The 10,245-nt window shown below is 35.5% G+C and overlaps 1 protein-coding gene across 1 annotated transcript; it reads right to left on the bottom strand.

The window, feature by feature from the left end:
• Positions 1–2,277: 2,277 nt before the first annotated feature.
• Positions 2,278–7,886, bottom strand: LOC121082699 (transmembrane emp24 domain-containing protein 11-like). The gene is made up of 5 exons (XM_040582365.1): positions 7,734–7,886; positions 6,759–6,859; positions 5,924–6,049; positions 3,552–3,698; positions 2,278–2,770 (listed from the first exon to the last, which is right to left on the bottom strand). The coding sequence occupies exons 1-5, from the start codon at positions 7,861–7,863 to the stop codon at positions 2,621–2,623; spliced, it is 654 nt and encodes a 217-aa protein (XP_040438299.1). The 5' UTR covers positions 7,864–7,886; the 3' UTR covers positions 2,278–2,620.
• Between the last annotated feature and the right edge of the window lie 2,359 nt (positions 7,887–10,245).

Raw genomic sequence — 10,245 nt, forward strand, 5'->3', positions numbered from 1 at the left:
CGGGCCCTGAGGTGAGGGGTGGCAGCGCCTCAGACCCGGGCGGGGGGGGGGATGTCAGAAGGCAGCAGAGTTCGACTCTCACACCCCAAAAAAGGGTTTTTTTCTGGCCCTTCACTACCAAAGTGGAGAGGGGGCCCACGCAGGGGGTCCTGTCTGAGAGATATCACCCTCCCCTTCCCCCAAAGCAGGCAACTGAACAGCACCAGCCACCCGGGCGGGTGGGCGCTTCACCCCCAGCCCTCTCCTCCTCATCCATGAGGTGGCCACACAGCAGGGGCTGCCATCCGGACAGCAGGTGTGTGGAAAACCGTAGTGCTTTTTCACTCTTTTAAAAAACACAGGAACCTGGGAAGCTTACTAATTTACTGTCACAGGTTTGTTGTTGCTTCTTTTGGTGAGAAAAAAAAAAAAAAAAGAGCAAAATGAGGTGTTTGGGTTTTTCTTTCTTAGACTGAAAAAAAAAACCCAGGGCTTGCTAATTTCCCTGCTGAAAATTTTAGGGGAAAATTCCCTTACAGACCTTCTTGCAGCGCAGGCTGTAGCTCTGGGTTTGACAGAGCCATAGCCTGTATAGGAAGAACCTCCAGCTTTTAACTTCATAAAGACTACTGCCCCCAAAGTGCTTCCCAGAAGAGCTATGGTTCAGCTTCTGCTTTATAGAGTTAATTAAAAATCTTGAAGGAGCCTGAAAACATTTCATCAAAGCAAAGATATTTAATTGTTATTATAGATAAAGAATGAAGTACTCTCAAGCTATAGTCAGGGCTCCATGTCTCAGTGCTGGTTTGAGTATAATCAACTGCTTTATAAATTCTGACATGGTGCCTGTCCTTTTGGTTTAAAAGCTCCAGTGTGTTGTAAGTGAGATAAGTTAAGTTTGTCCTTGGGATGTATTTAGGAGCTTACACCAAATATCAGCTAAAGTCTGAACAACTACAACCTTGTAGCAACCCTTTATTAAAGTTTCTTCTTGGATTTCATATACCACATGGTTGTAACACATCTTTCCTTCTTTCCCACCACCAAAACATGTTATTACAGGACATGCCGTGAGTGCTCTATAAAAGCGAATTTAACAGCGCTTATTTACTGGACATTTCAAGAGACAACTCTTAAGTCTCAGAATTTTTAAAGATAGGACATACCTCATTGCATAGCTTTATGAGATTTTATTTTGATTTATTTGATCCATAGAGCATTGGTTTTTTTCTCTACTTTGTGTCAACTTTATGGATTATCTCATACTAACAGCTGTATTTTCATATCCATACTGGAAACATAAGTGAACTTGAAGGGCAATGTTATTTCCTTGCTAATGAAAACAAAAGGTGAGAAGATAGAAAAAAGAAAGCAAGCAGTGTCTTTACGACAATAATTGGTCTAGGGATATTTCAGCTTTCACTACCTTTTATACTAGCAAAGGATCTGGAAAGAAAAGTAGGAAGCCAAATCACAATATTCCTCTATCACAGTGTTCCTCTAGAACCTTTTTCAAGTTTCATGTTTTTACATGTTAATCAAGACGGGTCATGATATTACCAGCTCCATCTCCTTCTTACACTACTACTGTTTTGTCAAGCTAATTATCTGAATTTTTAACCACAGCTTTTGAGTTGTAATTGCATGATACTGTAGCTATTCTACTAGTTGTACATAAGCTAGCTAAAGATATAGTCAAACAAGCTGCAATAAGTGAAATGGAAATAAAGTTAAAAACTGCTAAGTCCTTAGACAGTTGCTGAACAATTAAAATAAAAATAATTCTCAAACACACAAACAGACTGAAGAATTTAGTGTAGGAATAACTTAAAATAAAATATATAGTCACAAATTCAGTTTTTACCTAGAAACTTGTAATTTGGTTTACTTTGGCATACTTTGTAAAAACTATAGTTTACATAAACAACTGTGGGAGAGGTCTGATCTCAACTCCATAGCATAATGTTTAAGTCTTACCTGGAAGTAAAAAGTAAGTACAATTTCGAATTGTTTGTCTAGGTCTCTATCATCTATGGTACTTGCTGCAATCACTAATCATAATCTTAGGGGTGGGCTCCACTGTCGCTTAAAACTTCAAATATTTGAAAAGTAAACAGTCACAGTTATATTTGAGTAAAAGCTAGGTATTACACATACATAGGCCTAGTTCAAGACACTCTCCCCAAATTAAGCTCCACAAGGGATATAGTTTTTTCTCTGCCTACTATCTGAATCCTAGTCAGTTTGAAGTGCTGAACTGTTCATGATAGTAATGAATAAGTTTACTAAGCAAGTAGAGAAATTTAAATATTAGGAAACTTTATTAGACTTCTATTTCAGATTTAACAATCCTGAGTTGAACTTAAATGCTGCCTTAGTCACTGAGTCCTTCTAGACTTAGCTTTACATCTGTAGGGAGAAAAAAACTGATAAGAGATGGGAATCAAGGAGTAAAATGTAAGGTGATGACAGAGGTTGTGATACAGATGAAGAAACCAGAGTTAAAGTAAGAATCAGAGCAGATGGTGAAAGAAGCTTGAGAGCTTTATACAACCACTTTTCTCATAGATGCAGGGTTTCCTTGGACGTTAGGTGTTATGTGGTGTGCAATTTTTGAATCTGTGCATTTACTTTATAAGACTTAAACAAGCTTCTTAGATATAAAGAAATCTCTGAGAGATTTCATTTGCCAGATTCCAATGGAAATGAGAATTAGTGTTTGTACTATAGCCCACCATAAAATATTGCTGTTGGTTTCTTCACTTGTTTTCCGAAATTTTTCTTCACGCTCCTAAAGAAGAAAGGAAAAGCATAATTATTACTTTTGCCATCTGTATGTGTCATGCTGCTATCCAGGTAACCCAATATACACCCCTTTTCTGCATAGTAGTGAACAAACACCTTTTTCATATTGATAAAAATGAAAGTTTGTTCTTATTAATAAGGTGGGTATCTTTATAACTCAAAACTAAGAAGTAGACACACTGAATCCTAAAGGCAGAAAGGCAAACAGAGCTTTCCCTTGTTCACAAGGGAAAAGATATATTCAAAAGATATATTGTGATAAATATGTTCCATTAATACAGGCTTAAGCCTTTTAAGATTTACAGTCACTTCCACATTGCATTGAAGAACCTTTTTGCAACCAAATCTCTTTTTTTTAGGTAGCTAGTTGATATATTTCAGACACAGTCTGGCTGCCTGCATACTTACCCACTCCACTAAAGTTTATGTACACAGACCAGCATGGAAACAAAAGCTGGCAACACCACCAGCAATGGTACCTGCCACGGGCTCAGCTGCTGATACTGACTCTGACCAAGAAAACTATACTTGGAAATTCCTGCTTTAAAACAACACCTGTTGCTATAAGCATGAGTTCACAGTGTAATTAGTTTTTATGTTACAGCTTAAAAATATTTTGCAAGGTAATTTAGTCTGGTTAAACACCAATAGATTTTATGTGTTGGTTAAAAGTAACACTGTAATTAAATAATAAGCCTCATAATACTTTTTAAATCAGTAAGTCTATGTACAATGTTTTTAACATTTCCATTAGGGAATATACATACCCTTTCATAGTTTTGTTCTTTGGATACATGATGAATTTCCTCAATTAGATGTTCTAGTCTAAAGTTAACTTCATCCACTTTGTCTTTGGCTTGAAGAACAGACTCATCCAAAAAATGTTCTCCAACTCTAATGTCCAAATGGATACGCTGCAAAAGTAAAAATACTTTCATTAGTATGTCTTCTGTGTTTTCAAAATTCCTTAGAAAAAAAGAAACAATGGATAATTCCCCTTTAAGCTCATTACAGGAAAATATTATTAATTGCTTATAGAAATCCTCCTTAAAATTAGAATCAGGTAGGATATTTAAAGTGTTTCTTAATTTTATTTTTAAATCAATTGTACAAATTTACAGTCTTCACTAATGTTAGGGCATTATTTTATGCTAGTATTGATTCGATTGCCATGGGAATGTTTTCTGTTCTTTTTCCAAACTAGTTTAAAAAGTGGCCACCATTAGGACTGCTCATTGTATTTCACTTTCCATCTTAACACTGCAGAAATTACATTCTTCGGTAGTACCACAGGAAGCTTTTTATAGATGCACTTTCAGGTTTTCTCCACTAACAGCTGGGAATATAAGACTGGACCAGCTGAATCATTATTTGCAGTTTATCATGGGTATTAAAGCAGAACCATACATAAGGTATCTTTTTTCTTTCTCCACACAGTTTATCCAGTATGAAATACCTCCCAATATCCTATAAGATACGGCGCAATCTATAACAAAAACGCCCCAAACCTGCCAAGCAATAGACCCATAGAAATAAAAGAAAAGAATGGAACTTGCAATATTATGCAACTTATTCTGGCATGAATTAAAAATTTTACTGAAAATAATAGAAGAAAGTTCTTTTTGAAGCCAATTTGTACCTAAGAGAAAATTAAATAGTTTTAATCAAACAGATAATCTGTGGAAATCCCAGAGCTTAGTGTTATGATGATAGAAGCTTGGTCTACTCAGACATTAGCCACAAATGAAGAGCACATCTTCTTTCTGCTCTCTTAGAGTTAGCTCACCAAATATCTAGAAATCTATCTCATGACCTTATGGTAGCCTTTGTCCATTAATTTATTTACTTTTGGTTTGTAGCAGTTTAGATAATCACCACTGCATCTGGTGCTTGCAGAAGACTACTTAAAGATTCAATCTAGCTAGAGAATTTTTTTCCTTTTGTGATCCTTAATCCTGCAGATATAATCAGAAAAAGCAATTATTTTCCTTTTCTACTGCTGTGTTAAGCTAAACAAACCACCCTGTTTAGTATTTATGCTATTGATCTTCTCCTTCCCTGCACCTGTTCACTTCTTTTGAATAGGATGACCAGAACTGTACATGGTGCATGCCTTGTGTAAAATTATATTAATACAGCTCCATCTGTACCAGATAAAAACCTCCTCGTGCATCCTCAGAATCACATCCATGATGTGTAGTTAACTATGACTAACGAATGCTTTATCCCTTTTACCCTCCCTAGTTGATGAGCTCCACAAATGTTTTTATTATTAGAACCTAAGTGCTTTTCCAATGTGTATGATTAAATTTCCACTCATTTCCATTAATCAGTCTGTAAGAATACCCACTTATTCCAGTGTAATAGTCCCAATTCAGCACTGTTAACTCTTCTCAGTTCTGTGTCATCTACATGTTCCCAAAGCATACACCTAGGATGAAATTTGGCCTATCTCACTTAATATGTTTACAAGCTGTTTCTATCTAGCTGGTTATCTACCTTTTTTTGCAGTCAGCTTTGGGAGGAAAAAGCACCTCTAGAGAGTAATTCTCACCTGTTCAACTCTATTTTGAGAATACGCATATAAATAAAATTTTCAAAACAGTCTTTATGAAATTGTTTGCTGAAATACATTAGAGCCATGATGTCACCTCTGATGGCTTAACTTTTCACAAAATCTGCATTAAGAACAACTTTGTTGGTAGTAGACAATATGAAGAGTACTAAATATTCTTAATGAGAATATCTTTCAAAAATTAAAATGTTACATTTTCTTTAGGAATTCAATCTAAGCTACTAAAGACATGGAATATATGACAAGTGTTTGTGTTAGTCTTACACACCTATCTTTTTGAACCAATTAGTTGTTCTTGATGAGATTTCACATTCAAAGCACCGTACAAACATTAAATCACTCTATAGTTTTTAGTCTTGCATCTTGAATCTTGCCTTCTTAAATATCAGAACAGAATGTTTTTATCTCTTCATCTTTGTAATTCTAGGTTTGTCTTCTGTAACCACTAGGACATGTTGAATTATGTACTAGAAGTTAGACAAACTTCTAATCTAGTTTGTAATCTCTGCAGTTTATAAACAATTGATACTATTACAACAAAGAATATTTAAGAAGTTCGCCTACCAGTTTACTTCCTGCAAATACCACAAATCTTGTGGAGTTAGACTGTAAACAGATAACATGCTCCCCGGAGAGATAGGATGTAAAAGAAAATGTCCCTTGTGGCCCATACAGTTTTGACAATAGTACCTGTAATTTAAATATTATATCTGTTGGGGTTTGTGCATTATAAATATCAATAACACAATCAAAAAACAGTACTGTAAATTGGATGTAAAAGGTAAGCAATTAATCTCCTGACATCATTAAATTAATCTGAATTTCAGAATAGGTTTATTTAGCTCACAGTGAACATTGAAACGTTACAGAGTTCTGCAATGTACAAAAGCCAGTGCTCTCTAAAGCATTTAAAATTTAAAAACTAAGACCTTGTCTAGGCTTGTTGCTGAAAACCTCAGGACCTCATGGCAAAGAAGGCAGTTGCTATGCCTGATGGCTGTATGCAGCTTCATGGTAATCTTGACTTTTGCAGTTTAGTTTATCACCAACCTTCCTTTCTGCTGCCCACGTACTTTTACCTCAGTAGCAAATTTTCATTTTGTTTTAAATTTAACCTGTTTTCTCAGTTGCCACTTACTATTCTTAATGACTCGGTTTCCCAAATCCGGTAGTAATGCAAAAATTGTCCACACACATCATTATCAAGCATTGTAATTTCTATTTACGTTGAAAGAAATCACAAGGTGCTTATACCTTTCAGCATCAAAATACTGAACTAGCTGGTAGACTGTAGATTTACTTTTTCCCAAAAAGTGTCTATTATTTTTAGATAGTGCTGCCTGCCAGTGCCAAAACTCAACTCATAAATCCTACAGAAACATTAGTAAAGCTTATTTACCTCAGCAGACGGAGATGTGACAGTCACAATCATTCCCAAACCAGGAGCAGATTCAAGAAAGTCTTGTTTATGTATATCCCAGTATTGTACTTTGTAATTCCCTGAATAAAAACATAGATAAAATCTGTTAAATAAAACAGCTTAATATTAAACATCTTTATGGCTTTTTCAGCAAAAATATAAAGATAAATTATTAACAATATAAGTATTTCATGTGCTTATTATTAAAGTTGCTCAGGGGACACTTTATAACAGTGTGAAATTCAATAAATTTTTACTACACTTGAAAATGTTCTAGAATACTACAAAAATGGTTGATTAACAAGTAATACTTTCTGATTACTGCTAATGTTCTGGCAAGGTTAGCATACAGAATGCATGCAGAGACCTCCAAAATCTAAGTGCACTGTATTCACATGACATTTTTAGGAGTCTTTCATATTTATCACATTATTTATAAAAAAAAATTACATATTATTTTTACGATCCCCTTTCAATCTTACATTTACAGTCTTGTAGATTAATTTAATGTGCTTGTGATAGCCCAGGTGAAATGAAACTTTAGTACATCCTGAATTGCTTCTTTCCGGACCAACATCAATCAAAAAAAGTAACTCCCATTCAATGGGGAAAACCATGTTACAGAAATTCTGGTTTGAACAAGTAAATCAGTCAGAATGTATAGAAGCACACATTGAAGCAACAATTCCACTGCTATAGAATTAGAAGACATTCTTTATCTTTGTGTAGTCAGTTAAGCACTTTGGAAACCTGCATTTCTTTGTGTGATGTACACACACAATGTGTGAGGACATTATGGCTAACCCCTGATGTGGGGAATTATTTTCAGTGTGCCCTCTCTCTTATCACCATGATTTTACCATATTCATCAATCATAGATTTTCCTGTTACATTACATGCTATCTTTTTTTATTGCATAAATTAGATCCTCATATAACATTGACAGGTACCTACCAATTACCAATGTGTCGCTGGGGACATCTTCAATTATACATTTCTCTTCTCTTTCTCCACTGTGAAAATACAAAGCAAGTGAAAAAGAAATCCAAAAGTTCACAAGAAATCCTATTAATTGGCTTTTCATGGTTTTTATGTATCCCAGTTGTACTGCTTTTGAAGATAACTATTTACAAATGTATGTAGTCCTGTGGTCATTCCCTGTTTACCGCTTATCAGTGTATTTTTGAGAGAGAAAAAAAAAACCTGTGAGAAAAGACAGCTGGTGGTTACACATTTATAAATAACTACAGTATGTTCTGCAGAATGAGATAACATGAAAAAGATAACTTGTAAAGTCTGTCTTCTTTCCCAGCATCTGGATTAAAATTTCATTACATACACATAGAATAACATGACACTTCTCAGGTACTTGAGATCGATTCCCTAGATTACTTTACTGTAAGCAACCATATTGGTTATCTCTTTCCATAAAGTGCTGAATATTCAACTTAAATGAACTTGTTAACTTATATTTCCCATTTATTCTGGGGGATTATTTCAGAGTTTTACTCTTTTAATAAGAAATCTTGTAATTTGCAGCCTAAATCATTAGACATGTATACACCTCTACAAAATCCACAGGGACTACATAAAAGGGCTGAAAGAAACGTGAAGAACAAAGTCAAAAGAACTTGAACAATAAAAGAATCTGAAAGTCTAATGAATAAGATACTGCAGGGTAAAAACCCCAACAAAATTAACACTTTCTAAATAAGATTTTTTGTATAAGAATATATTTTTTATTAGATACTGTCTAATAAATTCTCTAAAGAAAGTTATAGTAGGAACCAAAAATGATCGAGGTTTTAATTTGTACCCTTTGTATAAAACAATCTATATGTCTGATGACAAACTCATTTACCACTCAAGTGTTCCTTGTCCCATAAACTGAGATTACTATGTCTGAAATGTTGGCCTAGGTGTGAGAGGATGTGTGGTCATTTTCCAGCAGGGACGACCTACCTATGGGACTATTTCCAGCAGGGAGGACCAATATTTGAGCTCATTTTCCCCTTCAGAATCTCACTACACTCCTCTTGGAAGGTTCTAGAATTTGAACACTGATTCTCTCCAACCCTGCCATGTTCCTCAGCAGCACCTGGCATTTGCAAAGTAAATAGTTCAGTAATGTCCTTGAATGTCTTTGATAAACCTCTGAGTTCTTTTCACAGTTCTGTCATCTTAACTTCAGAGCGTGGGATATAAGCTACCTCTACTGCCACACACACATGCCATGTACGCGCTACACAGTGCTGTAGACAGGGAAAACACCATTCTCTTGCTGGAATTTTACCAGCAATTGTTTTGCTTGAAAAGGTGGAAGTTGGGTTTTATTTTATGGGGGGTTTTATACAGCTGTCAAATGCTCAGCTGTATAAATTGCATCCTCAACACTATGCAAGCATCAAAGGATCATGACTAGACCTTTTCTCACATTGTCCAACATCACCTCTAAATTTTTCTTTCAGTTACCTCATAAAATGTTCCATTTGAATTTACTGTTATTTGGCTACAGCTACACTTGTAAATGAAACTATGTTGGTCTTCCTATCCATTTCTGAGCAGCCTTTCTGGGAATCTGCTTTGGTAGGAGATGCATTCTTCCAGGGCTAGTAGCTGTAGAATTGGCTCCATCATAGCACAAGAATATGTATTTTCCTAGCATCAAGGAAGAAGGGGGGACCGCAACTCATCTTCAATATCTGTAATCTAAATACCTAAAATGTCAGTGTGGTAACACTTACTGGATTATTTCATACCTGCAAAAGAAGGACTGATTCATATTTATTACCATCCACTGCACCTGCTCTGTATAAAATCTCAAAAATAGAATGTTTGTCTAACACTGGCACAGGCTTACAACCATCATCGGTTCAGTCCATTTCACAGCATAAAGTATCTTCACAGAAGTTCTAGCACAGGTATTAGTTCACCTCCAGCAAAACATAACATCTCTATACTGATATAAGAGATACGAGGAGAACTGATCTCTTAAACATGACTCCATACAGTTAAGGTTAGAGGGATACAAGCTGCATCTTATGGCCATTGAATACTTATACAAGGGTGATATTAGGACTCTGATACTACTTTAGGATTTATCCATTTGAAATAGTTTTAGATTATACAGAATCTTATCACATAATTAGACTCCTACCCCTCCACCACAGGGAGATCTTGACTGACATGCGTCTGCATAAATTCTCATGCTACGCTATACCTGCAAGAAGTATAGGTTTGTCTGCATATTGTGAGCTACTTAAGCAATCATCCTTTTAGCTTTTCATTGACTAGTTGAGGTTTCCAAAATGTTATGTTCCAATGGTAGAAGACAAGATGGACAAGGGACCATGACTATCCTTCACTGTGCCCAAACCAGTAGGGACAGATAGATTACTTCTGTATTTTTGGCTAGCAAATGCTAACATAGTAGGGCTGCTGGACTTCAAACAAATGAAAATAGTCA

This window comes from Falco naumanni, chromosome 1 (assembly GCF_017639655.2).
Source record: "Falco naumanni isolate bFalNau1 chromosome 1, bFalNau1.pat, whole genome shotgun sequence".
Classification (NCBI taxonomy): Eukaryota; Metazoa; Chordata; class Aves; order Falconiformes; family Falconidae; genus Falco; species Falco naumanni.

What these genes read in the sequence shown, in the direction of transcription:
- LOC121082699 (XM_040582365.1), bottom strand. Translation starts at nt 7,863, where the DNA reads ATGAAAAGCCAATTAATAGGATTTCTTGTGAACTTTTGGATTTCTTTT. An exon ending in TCACATCTCCGTCTGCTGAG is followed by an intron (nt 6,050 to 6,758) that starts GTAAATAAGCTT and finishes TTTAAATTACAG; the next exon opens with GTACTATTGTCAAAACTGTA. An exon ending in AAGAACAAAACTATGAAAGG is followed by an intron (nt 2,771 to 3,551) that starts GTATGTATATTC and finishes TTTCTTCTTTAG; the next exon opens with GAGCGTGAAGAAAAATTTCG.